This window comes from Eublepharis macularius, chromosome 1 (genome assembly GCF_028583425.1).
Source record: "Eublepharis macularius isolate TG4126 chromosome 1, MPM_Emac_v1.0, whole genome shotgun sequence".
NCBI classification, from domain to species: Eukaryota; Metazoa; Chordata; class Lepidosauria; order Squamata; family Eublepharidae; genus Eublepharis; species Eublepharis macularius.
The window spans coordinates 209753819-209775797 of NC_072790.1; the positions used below are offsets into that span (position 1 = coordinate 209753819).

The following is a 21979-nucleotide window of genomic DNA, read 5'->3' on the forward strand; positions in this document are numbered from 1 at the left end:
TGGGAGAGTGGCCAGCCAGCCAGCCCAGCCTCCTGTACCACCACCACCTCCTCCCCCACTGCTTCCAGCCTTCTGCAAGTTGGATGAAATGGCTGTCCAGCCCACTTGCTCAGCTCCCACAGGCCAGCGATGACGTCACAAGAACAACACATAGGTGAGTCTGATTTTTTGTGGAGGCCATTTGGCAACCCTAAGTGCATGCTTTGCCCACCAAGCCTTGGTCCCTACCCTAGTTAAGTTTAGCTTTTTCATTCCAGTAATAAATAAGCCAAGTCCAGTCTTCTCCAAATGTACTGTTCAATTGGCATCCTTCACTGATGTTTGTTAATTATATCTTATTAATTATGTCATTTCAGAAGTGCCAAATTTTTCCTAGACAGTGTTTAAGGTTTGGATTAACTGTTACTCTTCTTTGTTCTTTGCTACACCCACAGGGTGAAATGACAAACACTTACCACAGTATTACTAATATATTGCCATTTTTGCACCAATGTCATTGCTGATGTGGCACTTGATCTTTCCCATCATATTCTTACATTAAACCAATTAAACCATTAAACCAAGAAAAAATAATGCATGAAATCCAGACAAGATTTTTCAGAGTGTTAGACTCCATGGAGATAATCCTTTTTTAAAAGCTTATTCCTGTTTTTTTATGAGTTGTGTATAGATTTGCTATCCTACCATATTCCATAATCTCTGGGTGGCACCTCAGGCTTGCACTGAAAGACTGAAAGGTGGCCTGAGTATTCCTTCATCCTCTAGAAATGATTGTAGAGGATGATAACCCAGCCGCCCATCAAAAATATGTTCTACTCCCACAGCTTGCTTTTTGGTCTAAGAACCAAGTCTTAGAAATTATTTTAAACAATCCATCCAATATCAGCTTCAGTAACAACCCTCTGAAGTTAGGGCTGCCAGTCCCCTGCTGGGGGCAGGGTATTCTCCCTCCCACCTGATCTGGGCCATTTTGGGCTGGATTCGGCCCAATTTGGGCCTGAAAAAGACCGGATTGGGCTGCTGCCGGGTGGGGGGGTGCTCCTCTGTGCAGCAGCAGCCCATTCCAGGCCGTTTTGGGCCTGATTCATCCCAAAATGGCCTGGTGTCAGATAGGCTTTCAGCCATTCCAAAATTTAGGCCCCATTTAGATTTTTAATGCTAATCTCCTCAGCCTTTGGAACCACAAATGGGAAAAGCTAAAAATGTGCTTGGCCTGGTAATAACTTGTCCAGTGGGCCTCAAAACTGGCCTGTTTGGGGGGAATCTGACCCTGTTTTCCTATATCCGAATCCATAATAGAGAGTGTGTGCACTGTCTTTCCACTATAGGACCAGCTTAACATTTACATTCTTCTCAATAAAGAAATAACAGAGACTGCCGCACAAAGCAAATTAAAGATATTCGCTTCTATATAAATGAGCAGTGTTCCTCCCAACAACATACCAAGTACAAACCTCGAACGCTAAAGTAAAAGAACAATAATGCAATTTGCAGGGCCTACTGATTTCAAGCCTGGTGAGATAAAATAAATAAATAAATACAGGCTGAGAAATTTATGGCTCACATTATATTACTTTCCATAGCATATTGATTGATAAAATGGTTATCAGCTCTGCTCCAATACATTAGCCGCAATCGCTCACGCTGGGCTTCTTCAGCACAGTATGATAAAGCCAGAAGCATTAGGAAAGGCAGCTGATGGTTTTTTAAAATGCAGCAACAACAACAACTGGCAGTTTATGGGAGAATGATTAGACATGTTTTTATCACAGATAATAAATGGTTCATTCATGGTTCCCAAATGCAAGCTTCAGTTCTACAGCTTTGCATTCCACTTAGAGGAATAGTAGCCAATGCCAATGCCATCGATGGGCCATCGATGGGCCATCGATGGGCCTCCTCTCGGTGAATCGGTCTGATCTTCTTTTAAAGCCACCTATGCTAGTAGCCTTCACTATGTCCATGGGCAGCAAATTCTACAATTTTATTACTTATTGAATAAAGAAGTACTTTTTTGTGCATCCTGAATTTATTGCTCAACTTTATTGGATGTCCAAGCGTCATAGTTTTACAAGAGCGAAAGAACAGTTCACTCTATCTGCTTTGTTCACAACATAATTGTATAAATCTCTATAATTTTATAAATCATGTCCCCCCATCTCTGTATCTACATTGAAAATCCAAAAATGTTGCTTGCTTCTTCTGTACTTTTTCCAGCTATGTCATATCTTTTTTGAGACATGGTAATCAAAACAGAACACAGTATTCCAAATGATGTCACACCACATATGCACAAACGAGTTTACAATCTTGTCCATTTTGTCTTCACTCCCATCCTAATAATTCCTGGCATGAAGCATGCATTTTTTTATCCCTTTCACACAATGAGTCAACATTCTCACTGAGCTATCTATTAACCCCAAGATTTCTTTCAGACTCAACCAGCTCAGACATCAGAAAATGTTTACTTAGTACTTTTTTGCTCCGGTGTTCATCATCTTGCACTTCCTTTTACTGAACTTCATTGGCCACATTGTTGCCCTCTCACTTAATTTGATTTTTTTCCCCTGGGAATCCCTTTAAGCACCAAACCAGTTTTTGTTGACACATGTACACAAAAGAATATTCAACCTTGAATAAGCAGATTTTGATGCATTGATCCAATCCTATCTTTTTAATTATAATATAGCAGTGAGACTATATTTATTTGTTTTCATTATTTTATCAACTGTATTTTGTGGGAAGCTTTTACCAGCCATTTCAAGGGCCAAATTTGGGGATACTTTGTGCATTGATGAGCATTTGAAAACAGATGAGTGAAGCTGTCAGCGCAGAGCGCAGCAGGAGAGGAGGTCCAGCAGTTATGAGAGTCCAAGACCATTAATGGCTTTGTATGTACCTTGACCCAAACCTGGTAAACGCTACTATTTTTAGCGCCATCTATATGAAACACTTTCAAAAAGAGAGGGGAGGAGGTAACCTACTTGTTCATTCAATCATTCATTCATTATTTTCAGTAAAAAGCTGTAACGTCTGTTTTCTAAACAAGTATAAGCAAATTAAAGGTTGAGACAATACAGAGCAAGACAGGAAGAACTGCTGTGATTTTCATTTTAATGCTATTAATTTTATGTTCGCATATGAGTGGAGGACCCTTACAAAGACTAGAAGTAAATATGAAATGGAAATTTGAAAAAAAAATCCAATTTGTGCCTCGCAGAAATTTCTAAGTTCCCATTTAGTAACGCAATTACAATACTGATTCTTAAAAACAAGAAATGGAATTAAGACTCTTGTTGATTCCAAGATCATAATCTCTTTTTGCAGCAGTTAACAGGTTAATCTGATGGCTTTCCTGGGCACATTTTTTTTTCCTTTTGTGTGTTTAGTGATTACGAATTTGTGTACAGTGTAAATTACTGAAAGAGGCAGTTACAAAATCCCTCCTAAAGAAGGAATCTCTGGACCCAAATGACTTAAAAAATTACCATCCAGTGACTAATCCATTGTTGAGCAATGTGCTCAAGTGGGTGGTGGCTACCCAGCTTCAGGCACCATTGGTGGGGACAAATTATTTAGACCCAATTTCAGTTTTGCTTCAGGCCTGCTTTGGTCACCCTGATGGATGACCTTTGCTGGGACAGTATTGATTTTCCTTGGCCTTTCAGTGGCTTTCAATACCATCAACCACAGTATTCCTCCGGAGAGGCTGCCTGCGATGGGAGTGGGTGGTTCAGTGATTCTGCTCTTATTTGACCAGACAATTCCAGAAGGTGGTGAATGGGGACTGCTGCTTGGCCCCGTGGCATTTATGCTCTGGGGTCCCTCAGGGTTCCATCTTATTTTCCATGCTATTTAATATCTACATGAAACCACTCAAACCACCATGGATTTGGAGTGAGGTGCCACCAGTATGCTGATGACATCCAGTTCTATTACTTCTTAACAGCTAAGCCAGGTGGGTCTGTGGAAGACCTGAATAGGTGCCTGGAGAAGGTAATGGGATGGATGAGGGACAATAAGTAGAAGCTCAATCCAGATAAGACTGAGGTGTGTTGGTCAATGGAGAAGCTGCTCAGGGACTGTGGAGTCAGCCTATCCTGGAGATGGTTTTACCCCCCTGAAGCAGCTGGTTCATAGCTGGGGGTGCTGCTAGATCCTGGCCTACAATTGGGAGTCTCAGGTCTCCTACGTGGCACATAGTACCTTTCAGGGCTTTTTTTCTGGGAAAAGAGGTGGTGGAACTCAGGATTGCACAATGATGTCACTTTGGGTCAGCTGGAACAAGAGGGGAGTTTTTTTAAAGTTTAAATTGCCCTCGGCGAAAATGGTCACATGGCCACTGGCCCCGCCCCCTGATCTCAGGGCAATCTAAACTCCCCTCTGTCTGGATTCGGTTTCGTTTTCCTAGCCATGTCGGACGCTCCTCTCCTCAGGTCCGGGAGGAAGCACCCGAGCAGCCTGACCGGGTGGTTGACCTGCGAGGGTTAACCCCCAGGACTCCCAGTGAGGGGGTCAGGGTCCGGAACACTGCGGGAAGAGCCCCCTGAAGTCGATGCAGGGGGTAAATTGCCCGTTTGCTCCTACGGAGGCCAGCAGATTTGCACAGCACATCACGTGCTGCTGGGCCATGGAGAACGGCAACAAGCAGATTTAAGGTGAAAACCTGTAAGTAGCGAATCCCTTCTGTCATTCCAAGTGTATGCAAAGGATTGGTGGGAGTTGGAGCTAAGAAGGTTCGGATATCTTCCCCTTCATTGAGTTTTGGAACTTAGTTGGCGGACTCCCCCCCCCCTAAGATGGCGACGAAAAAGCAGAGCCCTGCTGTGGGAAAATCTGTTTCGGCTGCTTTGCAGGGGAAAGGAGAGTCTCTTGAAGAGGTGGTTAAACGGTCGGTCGTTGAAGCTATGAAGCCCTTTGTTGATAAGCTAAATGAAATTGGTCAAAGGGTTGGCTCAGTTGAGACCGAAGTGAAAACCATTAAAGAGGTAGCGTCTGGGGCAGAGCAGTCTGCTCGGGGAAACGCAGTACTCATGAAAGCAACAAACAAAGAAGTAAAGCTTTTGGAGAATCAATTGATAGGGTTACAAGTGGATCGTGCTCAGACGGTTTTGCGTCTTCAGAATGTGAAGGAGGAGGAGAGTGAAAACTTAAAGGATTTGGTGTCGGGACTTTTGGCGTCATCCGCAAAGGCAACTTAAGAAGAGTTAAAAAGCGATATTCTGGAAGTCCACCGGACATCTTCAAAATATGCAACGAAGCGTCAGCTGCCTCGCGAGATTATTATCGATTTTTCATCTAAGAAGACTCGGGACACCATCTTATATAATTCGTACAATGTGGACTTGGACTTTCTGGGTAACAAGGTTAAGATATTGAAGGATGTTCCATTTTTAGCTCGGAAAAGAAGATTCAAATATAAAAGGTTTGCAGCTCTTCTGAGGAAGCGTGAAATAAAATACAAATGGTTATTTCCAGAAGGTATCTGGTTCAGTTATAAAGACCAGGCCTACAAGATAACATCAGAAGTACAGCTGAGGGACTTTGTGTTTAATCATCAAGAGTTCCAGCAAGGAGAGGATTTAGAATCTGAAGGGGGGGATGGGGAGGAGGGAGTGAGCGCAGCTACTGCAGCTGTTCAGAGAGAGCTGCGACCGAGACGCAAGGGGGGGGGAAGAAGACCTGATCCTGACTGTAGTTCGTATTTTATAAGATCTGCCAATCTAATAGCATATTAGAAAGTTTAACTTTAAATAATTGTATTATGAAGGGAATGCAAGACTTGTAGATGTAGTGTGTGTTTTTTTTATGTTGTTTCTTCCCTTTCCCCCTGTTCCCTTTTCCCCTTTTTTGTAGTTTTTGAGGTTAGTAATTAAAAATAAAAAAATATAAAAAAAACTCCCCTCTGTCTGGAGATCAGGGGGCGGGGCCACCGGCCATGTGACCATTTTCAAGAGGTGGCGGAACTCCGTTCCACCGCGTTCCTGCTGAAAAAAAGCCCTGGTACCTTTTATCTGCTCTGGCTGGCTCACCAGCTACAGCCATTCCTTGAAAAGTGTGATCTGGACTCAGTAATCAATGCTCTGATCTCATCCATGTTAAATTACTGTAATGTGCTCTATGAGAACTTTGAAAACAGTTCAGAAATTTCAACTGGTCCAAAATGCTGTGGCTAGGCTACTGCCAGAAGCCAGTTACAAGGATCTTATCATCCTTGAGCAGAAAGATCTGCACTGGTTACCCATCTGTTTCCAGACACAAGTCAAAGCACCTATTCTTATTTTTAAGGCCCTAAATGGCCAAAGTACCTGAAGGATCACTCTGCTATGGATGTTTGCTGTGTGACTCACCTTGGGCGAGTCACACACTCTCAAGCTAACATACCTCACAGGGTTGTTGTGAGGATAAAATGGAAACACAACATCAATGTAAGCCACTTTGAATCCCCATTGGGAAGAAAGGTGGGGTATAAATGAAATAAATAAAAATAAAACACATACATGCAATGCAGTCTAAGCCATCTTCAATTAAGAACATTCCCATCATCATGTGAAGGTTGAATCATGTGACCATCAAAATGTTCATCTAGTTTGACATCAGTGTTGATCACACATTGATCGTCCACATACTGAAAACTCCAAACTTGAAGTTTGTTGGGCAGGATAACATTTGAAGCGAGAATAAATTACGTAAGTTGTTGTTTTCTTCCTCCCTGCAAGCCTGCTAGATCACTGTTGTTCCTATATTACAAATGTGAGTGCAACTCAGAAAAAACAAAAGTAAAGGATGCACTCCTCTGGCCTTAAATTGTATCTAAAAATAAGGAAAGCCTCTTCTCCCTCTATTACATTTCCTCATGCCATATATTTCATTTATTCTAGCCAAATATCCTATGGTATCTATGTACAAATCTCAGTACAAAGCATCTGATATATGGTATCCTTCAATGCCAGTTCCAGATGATAATGCTAACATAATTTACCTCCTCTTGTTTCTGGCTTTCTCCTCCTTGGGGGCAATAGTCAAAGTTTCCTCAGTGGCTCTCTGTATATGTGGCAGTTATATCATAGTCAAATTGCAATTTATTCAACAAGAATTTGACAGCCAGCAAATCTGAAATCTTCTGCAAGTGTTCATTTTAGCTCTTGGATCATTAGAAATGTTCCACAAAGGAGCAAGAAAAGGACAATTCTACCTGCCTAAGGCTGTGAGTCAGTAAGGTCTAATCAAAATCAAATGTGCTTTTTCCTCTAATCTGTTCAACTTACACATGTTTCAGAGCTCCTTCTTTTAATTGACAGAACTTTATGGCTAGGAGAATCTCAATACATTTAGCCTAGCCAAAATGAATGGAAACATTTCATGTTTTAGTCCAGATATCTGAAAACTGCAATGTCAATTCAGAAATGTCCCAGGGTTTCCCCCCTTCTTTTCCAGATTCACATATCTTGAATTTGAAAGGAAGATCATTATTTTAAAACACCAAATTCGTAGGTATAATAAAAATATACATCTGTTTCTTGCCCTAGGATATGAGATTAAGGTATATGTCAAAAATTATAGTAAAAAGTAAAGAATGGAAAAACAATAAAAAGAATCAACACATAAATCTGAATTCTACCCCTTACTGTATTATACCCCTGGCACTATGAAATTCTACCTCTTTCTAGTAAAGAGTCCAGTAGCACCTTTAAGACTAACCAACTTTACTATAGCATAAGCTTTCGAGAACCACAGTTCTCTTCATCAGATGCATCACTTGCTGGCATACAAGTTTACAGCTCAGTTGCCCAGATTCAACCAGAACTGAGACTAGAGTTACAAAGAGGGGATATGAGCTCAGTGTTACAGAACTTTCTCAGCATGCCAAAGGTCCGAGGTTCAGTTCCTACTATCTTCAGTTTGCAGGTTCTGGTAAAGATTTTACTCTGGTGAAAGCTGCCTGCTGAGTAGTGAACACTAGGATAGACAAGCCTACGTATGATATTATGCAGGGGAAAAAAGGATTTATATGTGAATGCTACATGTGCCTAAACGAAGTAACAAAAATTGGCCTGTTGTCCACCAGTGGATCAGATCTCAGTTAAATTCTGCTCATCTTAGTTCTAGATTGTTCTTTCATGGGGCAAAGGGTCAGGACCAACAGGCCAGCTAATGCCTATACATTCCGCAGAATATTTTGCAATGATTGGGAACTTCTTGGCAGATAAGCCGATGCAGAAAAGATTTCCTGAAGCTGCAAAGATTGAAAATGAACAACTTCTGCTGAACACAAAGGAACTTTCAGAACAGTGTGTTCCCACTTAGAGGGGTGGCATAGCTCTCTGTGGGCATATGAAACCTACAGTGTCATCCTAAGCAGAATTACACCCATTTAAGCTCTCTGACTTCAACAGAATGAGAAGGGTGTAATTCTTCTTAGGGTGGCACTACTAGTGTCTGGTGGTTGCTAGGATATTTGCAGTATATTCTAGGGTAGGTGGACCTTTGGATGTTGCTGCAAGGTCATTATGTTCTCAAGCACAGATGTATACTAAGACAGTAAACATTCTTGCTTTGTAAGTTATAAACGTATGGATCACAGTGATTTCTGTTTTTTCTTTTCTGCACAAGACTAAAGTCAGCCCACTCCTCTGATCAAACATGTCCAATGCTTTCCTTGGCTCCCCAATGGAGAGGAGATTAATAGTGCTATTTCATATATCTTTCAAAGAAACTTGCCTTGCTATCACAGAGCCCTTGCAAAGCTTGCAACAAGGAACCCCAAAGTCCCTCAGTACCACTAGTTTAATTTTTTATAGGTCCAACTGTCAAAATTCTACAATCTAACTGAACAGGTTTCACTCTCTAACATAAGCTCTTGTGTCCAGATGTCCATATTGTATTGTATATAGCTCTGAAGATATTTTTACTTAGCCCTCCACAGAAATGTGTAAATTATTCAGACTCTTCACACAGGCATTGCTACTCCCAGTAATGCTCATAAAAATGTATGGGTCCACAAGATACTAACTCAACTCAGAGAACAGGCAGACGGGAAAAAAACATCCCTTCCCATTCCTGGTAGCTTTTCACCTTCACTAGTTTCCTCGAGTTTCAAGCCCAAATATGTTTCTTAATATTTGCCTACCTCATTTTCTACCCCAGAGCCAGGGAATCTTAAAAGCCCCATTGTAGTTCAGGGTCTCAAAGATTCTTTGTGCCCTAGGCAAATGACTTAACTGATTTGATTGATTAGATTGAGTAGATTTCACATAAATACAAGATTGAAAAGAGTCCAGTAGCACCTTTAAGACTAACCAACTTTACTGTAGCATAAGCTTTCGAGAATCACAGTTCTCTTCATCAGATGCGTGGGGGGTAAGAAGAAACTGGTCAGATATATAGGTGGAGAGGGGAGTAGATGCAATCAGTAGCTTCTGATAATGGGATCAGTTGGCTTCTGATAATGAAATCAGTTACTTCTGATAATGAGATAACCATTCATAGTCTCTATTTAATTCAATCCATAGAGACTATGGTTATCTCATTATCAGAAGTAACTGATTTCATTATCAGAAGAAAACTGATCCCATTATCAGAAGCTACTGATTGCATCTACTCCCCCCTCCCCTCTCCACCTATATATCTGACCAGTTTCTTCTTACCCTCCATGCATCTGATGAAGAGAACTGTGATTCTCGAAAGCTTATGCTACAGTAGTCTTAAAGGTGCTACTGGACTCTTTTCAATTTCGCTACTACAGACTAACAATGCTAACTCCTCTGGATCTATAAATACAAGAATATAAATACATAAAACAACAAAATAAATAACCCTACAATCTAGTATAAATACAAAAAAATTACAAAATATAAAATTTATCCAAAATACGGCAGTCAGTATACAATCTTGTAATAACCCTCAGTCACTGCGGGTAGACACAGAGAGATTAGCCAAACTCCAACCAGCAGGAGCAAAGGAGTCAACAACTACAACAGGAAGGCCAGCAGGAAAGTTTGCCTGTGCTTAACCATCACCATAAGTCTGGAGGAACATTCCCATTTTACACTGTAGCAAGTCCCGCAGGTCCCGAGGCTCTACAGAGAGAGTGTTCTACCAGGCCAGTTCCAGAGCCATCCTTGGGGCCGGGAATCACCAGCAGATATTGGTCTGCTGAGCACAGTGCCTTCCAGGGAACATATGGCAAGAGACAGTCCCACAGATATGTGGGTCCCGGTCTGTTAAGGGCTTTATAAATTAGAACCAAAACCTTGAACCTGATCTGGAATTCAACCAGGAGCCAATGCAGCTGGCATAGCACAGGTTGTATGTGTGCTCTGGTCGGAGTCCTCATAAGGACAAGCACCCTGCATTCTGGACCAATTGTAGTTTCCGGATCAATTTCAAGGGCAGCCCTGCATAGAGTGAATTACAGTAATCCAATCTGGAGGTGACTGTTGAATGGATCAATGTCGCTAGGTCACATGTGGAGAAATTGGGGCAAGCTGCCGGACTTGTTGAAGCAGAAAAATGCAGATCTGGCAACTGCTGTGATCTGGGCCTCCATTGAAAAGAAGACATCCAAAATCATACCCAGACTCCTCACCACTGATGTGGGCACCAATGACACTCCATCAAGGGCTGGGAGCCAAATCCCAAACTCATTGGCCTGTGGCCCAGATGCAGGACCTCTGGCTTTATAGGGTTCCATTTCAGACGACTCTGTTTAAGCCATACAGTCACAGCATTCAGAGCCCTAGCCAAGACCTCTGGGGTGGCATCCAGCAGGTCACCCATCATCAGATATAACTGGGTGTCATCAGCATACTGATGACAACCCAGTCCAAAACTTCAAGCCATCCAGGTGAGAGGGTGCATATAGATGTTAAATAACACTGGGGAAAGAATCACCCCTGGGGGACACCGCATACCAATGGGTAGCGAGGTGACATTTGCTCCCCAATCACTACCTTCTGTCCCTGACTAAGGAGAAAGAAGATTAGCCACTGTAAGGCAGTCCCACGTATCCCTGCATTGGTGAGGCAGTGGGTCAAAAGATCGTAACTGACTGTTTCAAATGCAGCCATAAGATCCAGTAAGATCAGCAGTGCCAACCTGCCTCAACCCAGATGCCAACAAAGGTCGTCTCTAAGAGAAACTAAAGCCATTTCAGTCCTATGGCCAGAGCAGAAGCCGCACAGAGGAGTCCTCCAGGAATACTTGCAGTTGCTAAACCACCGCTATTCAATCACCTTACTCAGAAACGGGAGATTCAACACAGGGTGGTAACTGGATGGATCGGTAGGGTCCAATTATGATTTCTTCAAAAGAAGACTCACCACTGCCTCTTTTAGAGCTCCAAAGATAAGTTTGCCAAAGGAACTCAAAGCCCGTTAACCACTGGCTTTCATCAGCCACGATGGACAAGGGTCCAAGGAGCAAGTGGTGGGCCGCATAGCACACACAGTACCCTGTCTACCTTGTCCTTGGAGAGTTGACTGAAATGACCAGACCAGAAGATGGCAAGAGTTGACTGAAATGACCAGACCAGAAGATGGCAAAAGGGCCTCCAGTTCCCAAACAGTATCAAATGTGACCAGCAAGTCACAGCAGAGAAACAGCTCCCCAAAGCCTCACAGCTTATTGCCGAATGAACATTTTGACAATCTTCCTGCAAAAGGGAGACTAAAGATCAAATTATTCTAAATAATTGCACCAGGCGAGATCTTGTGGTTGCAATGGAAGCAGCACAAAACTCTTTCTTTGCCACTTTCACTGCCACCTCATAGGCTTTCATAAACCTCCTATAAGATATTCTTGCCTCTTTGTCGTGAACGCACTGCCATACTCGCTCCAGCCATCTCACCTCCCATTTCATCCGTCATAGCACTTCAGTATACCAAGGGGCTAGTCTGGTACGTGGGCACAGAGGGCAATGGGGAGTGATTTCACGGATGGCTTCAGAGAGATAGCCATGCCAGTCCTCCACCAATGAATCACCAAAGAGCACTCGAATCTGCAGAGCATTCTGGAAAGCAATTGCCAACCGCAGGAAAGCTGTCACACACCCTTCTTCCAACACCTCCACTCAGGTCATGCTCCCTGGGGCTTGCCATGATGCCCTGCTTCCCAAAAAGGGAGGGTTAGGAGGCAAAACCAGCCCTGGAAAAAAACCCAAAGATGCAAGGAATATTCTCACTACAGGCACCCACTGTGGCCAGGGCACCATACATGGAAGACCTCAACATTATGAATGGAGGGGCAATGAGAGGGCTGGTTTTGGCATCTCTCCACCTCTGGCATCCTAGGTGATTGCCTTGGTGCACCTGTTGGACAGGTCAGCCCTAGTTAATCTACTATTTGGATTAATCTATGGCAGATAAGGGTGTGCATTATGGGGGGGAGCTGTTTGTTAAAGCAGCTTCCAGAATGCTGAACCAAATCTAGCAACCTAATTTGTAATGAGTCCCTCCTACCAAAAAATCTGTGAGTTTTGTTTCATTTCATACATTGTAGATCAGGCAGGCACTGGGCTTGACTCACGGGGCAGCATCTTGTTTTCCTGAACAGCATTCACCCATCATATCCCAAGGGAAGAAAGCCATTGCGTTATTAATAAACTCTGCTGGCAGGAAGGGAGAATGAGCACAAAGTGCAGGAGTGTATCTCTCCACTCCCACTCTGGGAAATGGCACAAGGAAACATTTTACAAAAGGTAATAATATTACCAAAGGTAATAATTTATTGGCACAATAGAAAAAGAAAAAAACTGAACAGAACATTGTTTTTAATAATAATAACTGCACTTATATACTGCTCTTCTAGACAGATTAGTGCCTCACCCAGAGCTGTGAACAAGTTAGTGTTATTATTATCCCCACAATACAGCTGGGGAGCTGGAGCTGAGAGGAGTGGCTTACTCAAGGCTTACTGAGTTCATGGCAGTAGCGGGATTCAAACCAGTAGAGTGCTGATTTGCAGCCAAAGCACTTAACCACTGTGCTACAGCACAGGGCCACTGTCTCCTCTTTCCTTCTTTCCCTTAACCAGCCAGTTTCTCACCATGTGAACTTGCTGACACTTGCCTTCTTCAGGGTCTGTTGTGTGTGTGTGTGTGTGTGTGTGTGTACTGTAACTGAGAGAAAACTTAGTGGATTAATGGTTTATAGGGAAGACTGTGCTCTGTGTCATTTTGGGTGCCATTCAGTGCAAAAACTCCTGCCCCAAAGAGCCTGGAAGTCTGCATTGCAAAGAACAGGGTTGGAACTCATGATAAATGGGGGGAAATGGATTAGATATGATCTGGGAGTGCCACAATTGGAAAAAAGTAAAAGGGCTAGCCACGGGAAGACCCAGATTTAAGAAAAATATTATTTAAACATCAGTTTGGGGTAATCCACCCACAATGTTAATAGCTATGCATGAGCAGATGTATAAAAAACAAGCTGTAGTTCAAGTGGTATTTAACCGTGTGCTTATATACCACTCTTCTAGACAGATTAGGGCCCCACTCAGAGCAGTGAACAAATTCAGTGTTATTATTATGCCCACAATACAGCTGGGGAGCTGGGTCTGAGAGGAGTGGCTTACTCAAGGCCGCCTGCTGAGCTCATGGCAGTAGTGTTAAGCCAGCCACTTAACAATATGCTACAGCACACTGTTATTATTATTTGTGGTTAGTTCCCAAAGTCACAGCAATGGGTGGGGGTGAGGTAGAACCAGCAGGAGGTGGGAGTGAGAGCTGAGCTGATGTGGGGCCAGCTGGAAGTGAGGAAGCCACAGCCAGAGGCAAAGGGGGAAATTTAAGCCACAGGAGGAAAGCGGAAGAAGGAAAATGGAATTTCCCCTCTCTGAGAGTCCCTGTTGATTGCCATCTCGTTACTAACTGCAGATTCATAGCATAAAATTCGTAATATATCTTCTGATGAAGAGTACAACAATGGAATATATGAAGAGAAAACAGTGAGACTTGATTAAAAAAATCCCTCTATACCCACTTTTTAAAGGTCACATCAGTTAAAAGAGTGACTTTTAACCAAAGACAGTATTAGCAATTATTAGCAGTTCGTTTCTTTTTAGATAGAAAATTATGCAAGGACCCCAGAAGTTCATGTATAGGCGATCAGTAAAAATATAACTAGAAGTTAAAATATTTCAATGATGTGAAAGACCTCTGCATACATAAAAGGTTTCACTTCCACCCTATTTTGCTGCATTATGATTATAAGATGATTTTGCATCTTCCAGTGTTTAAATGCCCTTGGAGATATTATTGCTTACTTTCAGACACGGCAGGCCTAATGCCCCAGACTAGCCTAATCTTATCTACAGCTTGGAAGCTAAGCAAGGTTGGTACTTGGATGAGAGACCACCAGGGAAGACTGGGTCTGCTATGCAGAGGAAAGCAAAGGCAATCCTCCGCTCTTCTCCTACCTTGAAAACCCCATGAGGTGGAACTTCACGGGTTGCCAACTTGACAGCACACTTTACCTACATATAGGCATATATATTAAAATTTATCTTGTGATCAAGTCTCATTCCATATTTCCCTAAGGAGGAATGATTTATTTGGATCCATTGGGTATAGTGATATCTCAGAGCCAAGCTACAAGTTACGCCTGACACAGGTTGGACACTTGTCAGCTTCCCTCAAGTTTTGATGGGAAATGTAGGCATCCTGGTCTTGCAGCTGTAATGGAGAGCCAAGCTATAAAATCAGGATGCCTACATTTCCCATCAAAACTTGAGGGAAGCTGACAAGTGTCCAACTTGTGTCAGGCGTCACTTGTAGCTTGGCTCTCAGATATAGCTCTGCTACATGCAAAGCCAAATTGGTCCCACTGCTTTTTTAAACCCGAAATGCATACATGAATGTGGATACAGAGAATGTGTATGTACTGGTTGGCCTCTGTATGAACAGGACGCTGAACTAGGTAGATCACTGGTCTGGTACACCAGCGCTTTTCTTACGTTCTTATGATCTGACAGGCTGCAAGCTGACTAGAGTATTTGTGATATTTTAGTTCTAAACCATGCATACCAAGTCCTTGAATGTAGACTGATAAAAAATTGTGGTAGAAAACTTAAGCCATACTCACACACTATTTCTGTCCTATAAATAGTTACTTTAAAAAAAATTAAACCAATCCTAAGCAGATCTACTCAGAATCCCACTTAGGTCATTCAAGGCTTACTCCCAAGATAGTGTTGTTAGGATTACATTGTACATGACATTCCTAGGACAAGATGCCAGGACTACATAGCCAATATCTGTTTTCCATCAAACAACCAAAACAAATGGATCACATAACAAACAAGATACTTTTGCAGAGGACACTGCAGAATTAAAACTGAATTTTGTTTTTCTTTTTTATATTCCAGTATAAAATTCTACTCTGTGTGAGAACTATCTGGCTCTTTTCTATATTTCGCAACTGTGCTAACCTGAACACCGGTCTCCTGCCTTGATATAATCTGTGGCTTAAAATCAATTAAAATTGTTCTGAATATGGGGATAATACTACCTCCCTTACACAGTTGCTGTAAAAATTGAGATAATGTATGTAAACATTTAGAAAATTCGATATAAATGATAACTAATGTCATTAGTAATTACACTAATGACAGAGTAAAGAACAAGCATGGAGATTATATGAATTGATTTATCGTCTGGAGGAAGGGGTCTATGTACTGCTATGATAAATCAGTTTTAAAGAAACTTTTGTTAAGAAGTTCTACTTAGTGATTTTTAAAATGATGAGAGTAACACCTAAAGTGAGAGAAGAAAAAGCATTAACAGTACTTTTGCCCTATTCGGCTTTATTTAAAAAAATAAAATAAAATAACCAGAAAACACATGCACACACAAAATTGCTCATAAAATTCCATGAAACTTAACAGCTCGAAAGACTTTCTGATTAATTTTCATTCATGAAATGGATTGTCTAGATGTTTCTATAAATAATAAAGTATACTTAACAATGCATCCTTCATGCCAACAAAAAATGTACCACTACTCAAATATCCACTATCTTTATTCTGCATATTTTCTAGACCTCAGGTTAAACCCCATTGACAGTTTTCAGTTCTACAAAGACGTAGAATCGATGTAGAAGAAACACCTCCAGAAATAATTGCCATGTTCTAAAGCCTAATGAGGACAACAAGTTTCACTTGTCCCCCACCTACTTTATTTTTCCTTCCCCTAATTAGTCACAAGAAATGTAACCTAATCACAGAGTAATTCAAACCTTTGATTAATCAATACAAAGCGCTGCTTGCTGCTGTTATGCAATCTACTTTATTTGGTACAGTTTTCATTAACAAATGGGAAGGAATGCCTAGAGCACAGCTCTCAGCAACTCACTGGGAGTTTTACCTTAAGCAGGGGTAAAACTGTACATTACAAATAGAACATTTACCCCTGTGAACAGCTTAAACAGTTTCTTGAAACTGGGATGAAGAACCATTGCCATTATAGTACTTAAAGGCTTGTACTGGGCTTCTAAGGCTCCAGTCTTAGACACTCTAATCCGGAAGTAAATCTCACTAAAATCGGAGGCACTCGCATCTAAGTAAACATAAACAGGATTGGGATTGTAACATCAATAGCAATCTAGCTCAATAGACAAGGGGGTTCTCTTAAAAGTCTTAATCATATAATTCCCAAAATAGTTCATGAGCTTTATGAATGCAACAGTGTTGCTGTCAGCAGTCTCATTCAGATGATTAGTCCAGGGGCGGAGGATGTAGGGAGCCACTGATCTTCCGGATAGCTTTTTCTAAATTGGGATGTATTTCTAACTTACAAATGGTTGGTCTTCTCTTTGGGTTTTCATTTGATTCTACTATGCACAGAAATGTTTGTATGAAGTCATTAGTTATTTTCATTAAACGGATTGTGGTTTCAGACAACATTAAGGTTACAATTTTAAACATTAGCATTGCAATCGTAAATATACAATCTTTGGAAATAAATCCTATTTTTATTTATTACTATAGTTTATAGCCCATTGAATGCATTGGGACATAAACACGAATAGGATTATACTCTCGCATAAGTAATTTGTGTTGTGGTACAAACTGGGTTAATATACCCATCAATTATCATCATGAATTAGAACAAGATTCAGTTTGCTGGAACTGGAGACCTTAAATCCATTATCATATTCCTTTAAGATCAAATACTGTATTGAAACAAAACACATACACCATAGAAGAGGCATTCCCCCAGGAGCTAGCGAAGATACAAGCTTATTCTCTGATATGGTACACTTTTAACAGCATTTACAAATATATAAAAAGCAGTGGTTTAAAAAAACTGTAGTAGAAAGATGAGAGATAAAGAGCTGATAAATAGGATGTTCGATGACTGAAAATCTAAGTACTGGACAGTGAAGACAGGAAGTTTACATAATAAAAAGCACACCTACAAAATGATGGCTCTTTCTACAGCCAGTGAAATTTGATTAAAAGTGATAAAAGCAAATTACTCAACCATTACTGACATGCAGCTACTCATGAACATCTTCATCTAGCTATATCAGATCCATTTTAAAGCTGAAAGCATTACCAATTCTCTTTTGGTAAGAAGGTTATATATATATTTGTGAGTGCGTACAATATACTCTGGCATCTCATAAACTGTCATTTATAGCAGCTTTGATTGTCATTTAATTTCCCAAAAAAGGCAGCAAAATATTTGCTGGTTGTTTCAAAAAGCAGTTGCAACAGCTTAGAAATATGAGTACCATTTCCCCTAGAACCCCAGATAAATAAAATCCTGCAAATAAATCCATTCATATAACAAAAAACACTAGGTGATGACAACTGGAACTCTGGGGAAAAAATTAGCTAGGAAAACAGGTTCATCCTGTTTTCTATCTTGTTGCTTTTCTGATTTCAAGCACAACAGAAAACACATCTGCCAAAATTATTTTAAAATTGTATGTACCCTTTATGTGACTCATATGACCATTTGCTAATTTCATTATAAAGTGCTCTTCATTCTGGTGCAAAATTATAAATACACTATGCTTCATTTCCCTTGCCCATTAAAGAACTACACATATAATTAATATGACTTAAAACAATCTGGTGATATTAATAAATACCTCAGCACAGGAAGAATCCAATCCAACTCTCCACTACCCTCATATTAAGAATAAATCCAAATAATCTTTCCTCCCACTACTCCAGACAATAATAAAACTTGTAGCAGCCAAATTCACCAACATGTTAAACCAAAACATTTGAGACTGGCGTTATTTAATCCCACTCAGACTGAATAAGATTATATCCCAGTAATTCAGATGATTTGAACTGTGGGATGAATTTACAAATCCATTTCCTAGAATGAAACCCTCAAGCATTATTCCATGCTAACCTTTCCTTGAGGAAAAAAATAAGCTTGCTTTTTAAATCCTATTACCTACATTTCTTATTGTTCATCAAAAATTTCACTTTCTCCAATGACCATACTCTTCTTGTCCCCCAAACTGCATTCTGTTTCCCTGCTACCCCCTGCCCCCCATGTCTTAGAAGTCTTAAAAATATGGTTCCATTAATGTTTAAAGGGATGGAGGAAGGAGGACTGAAATATTTAACAGAAGGTCCAAGGATGAGATGTATGAAGGGAAAGCACAGCTGCAAAATTCACTCTACAGAAAAAAATGCCATGCAGTCTTCATCTCTTGACTTTCGCTTTCACTGGGGGAGAGGCTGGCGGGGTAAGGGTGAAGTGGGTCCTTACCTTCACTGCAGTCCTTCCCACGGAAGCCTGTTTGAGAGCAGTCACAGACGGCCTGGTCGTTGAGCACAGAGCAGACACCGCCATTGAGACAAACGTCATCCCTGGCACATAAGTGACTCTGATCATCCTCCAGTCGCACTTCTTGACTCTCCACAGGTGAGGACTGTGTATAGTTGACCCTTACATCTGTTATCCATCCTTTGAAGGGCTCACGATCCTTCACCGAAGAGAGAGTTACTTTTAGAGTAGATGAGCGCAACTCAGGCGGCAGGCCTCCTAGAAAGAGGCCACTAAAGACCGTCATGTCCCGCCGCTTGGATTTCACTTCCACCCACTTAGCCTCAGCCTGGTCAATTAACAGTGTCGTGTTTTTAAAATTGCGGCGGATGACCACTGTGTGCCACAGGTTGTCATTGATGGTCATGTCGGAGAGCAAGGTGGCAGGCTCAGCGCAGAAGATCGAGAAGCTGAGCTGGAGACGCCCACCTTGGGTCAGGATTAGCTCCAAGAAGTCACAGAAGCCTTCATCATCAAAATAAAGGACCAGGCCACTGGAGCTGCGGGTCTTCATGTTGAAGCTCATCTCACTCTCACAGCAAGCGTTCCACTTAGGGAAGCGAGTCCACTGGCCCTCCGCTCCTGGGAACTCAAGGCCACTGCCTAGCTCAGCCCAGCATCCCAGGAGCAGCGCCATCCAAAGCAGGAGGCACCCTCCACGTCTGAGGAGCACAGGCCCCATTCTTCGTGGGGTGGGGTGGGGGAAAGGGGGAGGAGGAGGGGGGAGTGGTGGTGGGGGGGTTGGAGCAGACAGGGTAAAATCTTTTGAGTCACCACTCACACTGTATGGTTAACTCTTGCTTTCCTGGCGCACTGCGGAGGAATGTTGTAACCACTACTCCCAGCAGAGGAAGCTCAAGTGTACCCAAGATACAAAAAAGAAAGAAAATGGTTCAAACACTAGCAAATAAGCAAACTCGTTAGAGCTGCAAAAGTTCTTCAGAAAACAGAAGGCACCAGTAGATTTGCTTCAGTCATCTGCTTAGCTTCTAAGAAATGAGTGAGTCAGCAGAAATTTTACCATCAAAATCCCATGGCACCAATTTGGAAAGGAAATGGGGATGGGGTTGGAAATACACAAATGTTGGAAAGCCAGCAAACCAATTTCCAAATGGATCCACAAGCACAGCAAAATTTGATCAATATCCCAGCATGTGTGGAACCAGTATCCCAGTGCACGTAGAACTCATGTTACCCAACAGCTGTATTCTCCCAAGGGTTTCCTTCAGCGTTCACAGGAAGCAATCCTACCTTCCCAGGACTGATCCTCTCATCAGATCACAGACTGCCTGCCATGCAACAGAGCAGAAGATTCTTTGCCTCTTTCCCAATGGGGCTGAAATCCGGAAGCTGTCAAACAGCTTGGAATCTGTTTGCTATGCAAAGCTTCACAGCTCCTCTTTTGTTTTCTTGTGCAAGGCCCAAAATTAAGAAGATCCCAGGGTTCGATTTTGGAGGTTTTGTGTTGAACACTTTTTAAAACAATAATGCCATCTGTAAAGATTTAAAAACAAAACAAAATTGTAATCACCTTTTAGACTGCTTGACAGATAAATAACAAGAGACTGTAAAGGAGTCCAAGAGTAATGGGGGGGGGGGTATAAATATAACTGAAGGTCAGTTCAGGTTCCCCTCCTGCCACAGGACTAATCACACATGCTTAATGCAGTCTGCTGAAAATAAGCTTTTTGTGCCAGAGCTAGTGAATTCGGCTCGTGACTGTTTTTGACTTCCACATTTGTTTGCAGAAGTCATTTGGGTACCAAATACAATGGTAATTTGAAGAGAACTTATTATCACACAAAGAAATAATAAAAAGTGTTACATTTATTACCATAAGGATATCCTCAAAATAAATTCGTGTCAACGTAAATTTCCATCTACGCATGTCAACATAAATTTCCATCTATGCATAATTCAGGAATAGTATTGCATGCTATGAACCTGATTTTTTTCCAGTGTAATTTTTTTTTTACGTAAAGTAGATGAAATCCCAATAGGAGCAAGGACTTCAAGCACAACATTGTAACTGTTGGGTTTTTCATGTCCAGAAGTTCATCCCACACAGACTATACGTGAAATAATATAGGTGAAAGAGCAAGTAGAATAAGGATCTTTATATTCAGCATTCTACCACCACCCTGCTCAAATCTGGACTGCACGCGCACACATGTACATGTGGCCAAGCGAACATACAGGTACATGCCTTCTCTCCTTGCTTCCAACAACGTATCTTCATGAATAATGCCTATTTACTAATTCCTTTCCTGTCATGGAGGATCCACACCTGACCATTGTCCCACTTCAGCTCCAGCTGTCAACCAGCAGAAATCAGGCACAAGGAACGGTCAATGCAAAGCAGCCTCAAGGTAGCGACAGCGCCATTGCTCAGCATTCCCCAGACCGTGCTTAGACGATCGAATGTGATATTTTCGATACGCCTTAAGCGTCTTAACCACCCGCTGCCGCTCGCAATTTGCATTGTATTGGAACCTGGAGCATTTCTATTTTGAGCCATAAAGGGGTAAAACTGATAAAATATTCGATATTGTACATCGGCTGGTGGTGCAATATCACCTCTTGCCGTTCCTGGTACTGGTTAATATTTTCGAAAATGCCGGGAGGAAGGAGCGGTGCAGAGGTTTCAGAAATGCTTTGCAATCTCTCGACCAGGCGCTTGATACATTTGAATGCCTTGTAACTTTCTAAACGGAGGGTGCGCGCGGCAGCACCGTGCCATTTTTGTATTATTCCTTTTTGCTTCGTGCATGGCAATACCTGGCAGTTTCCAGGGAAAACACGAGTGAGACGGCTGGCGGTGGCAACGTTCAGGAATGATGGGGGTGGGGTGGGGTGGGGGGAGGCTGCATTCATAATGGGTTCACAATCCCTAAGTAAGGGATGGGATGGATAAAGAGCAGAAGACGTGCCGTTTTGCAATTGCTAGGGTGGCGCGCTTGGGGTGGCCTGCATAGGGAAGGAGGCGAACTGGGCTGTTGTTGTCTGGGCTTCAAAATACCACATGCCTAACCGGGAAAGCCAACAGCTCTGCAGCTTTGAGGCTTCTTTCCCCAAAAGAGACACTACGATATGATGTGGGGATGGAGACGTATGAGGAGCCGAAAGGGCCGGGAAGGAAGCCCAAGCCATCCATCCTGCATTTCACCATGCTTTTGAGGGGGTGATTCC

At 42.0% G+C, this 21979-nt stretch overlaps 1 protein-coding gene across 1 annotated transcript in view; it reads right to left on the reverse strand.

The window, feature by feature from the left end:
• The window catches only part of NRXN1 (neurexin 1), a 1172093-nt gene extending 1152572 nt beyond the window's left edge, over positions 1–19521 (reverse strand). Inside the window, exon 1 of the mRNA XM_054986029.1 lies at positions 18734–19521. Coding sequence (XP_054842004.1) covers positions 18734–19472 — 739 coding nt within the window. The 5' untranslated portion in view covers positions 19473–19521. The remainder of the gene's footprint in view (positions 1–18733) is intronic.
• Between the last annotated feature and the right edge of the window lie 2458 nt (positions 19522–21979).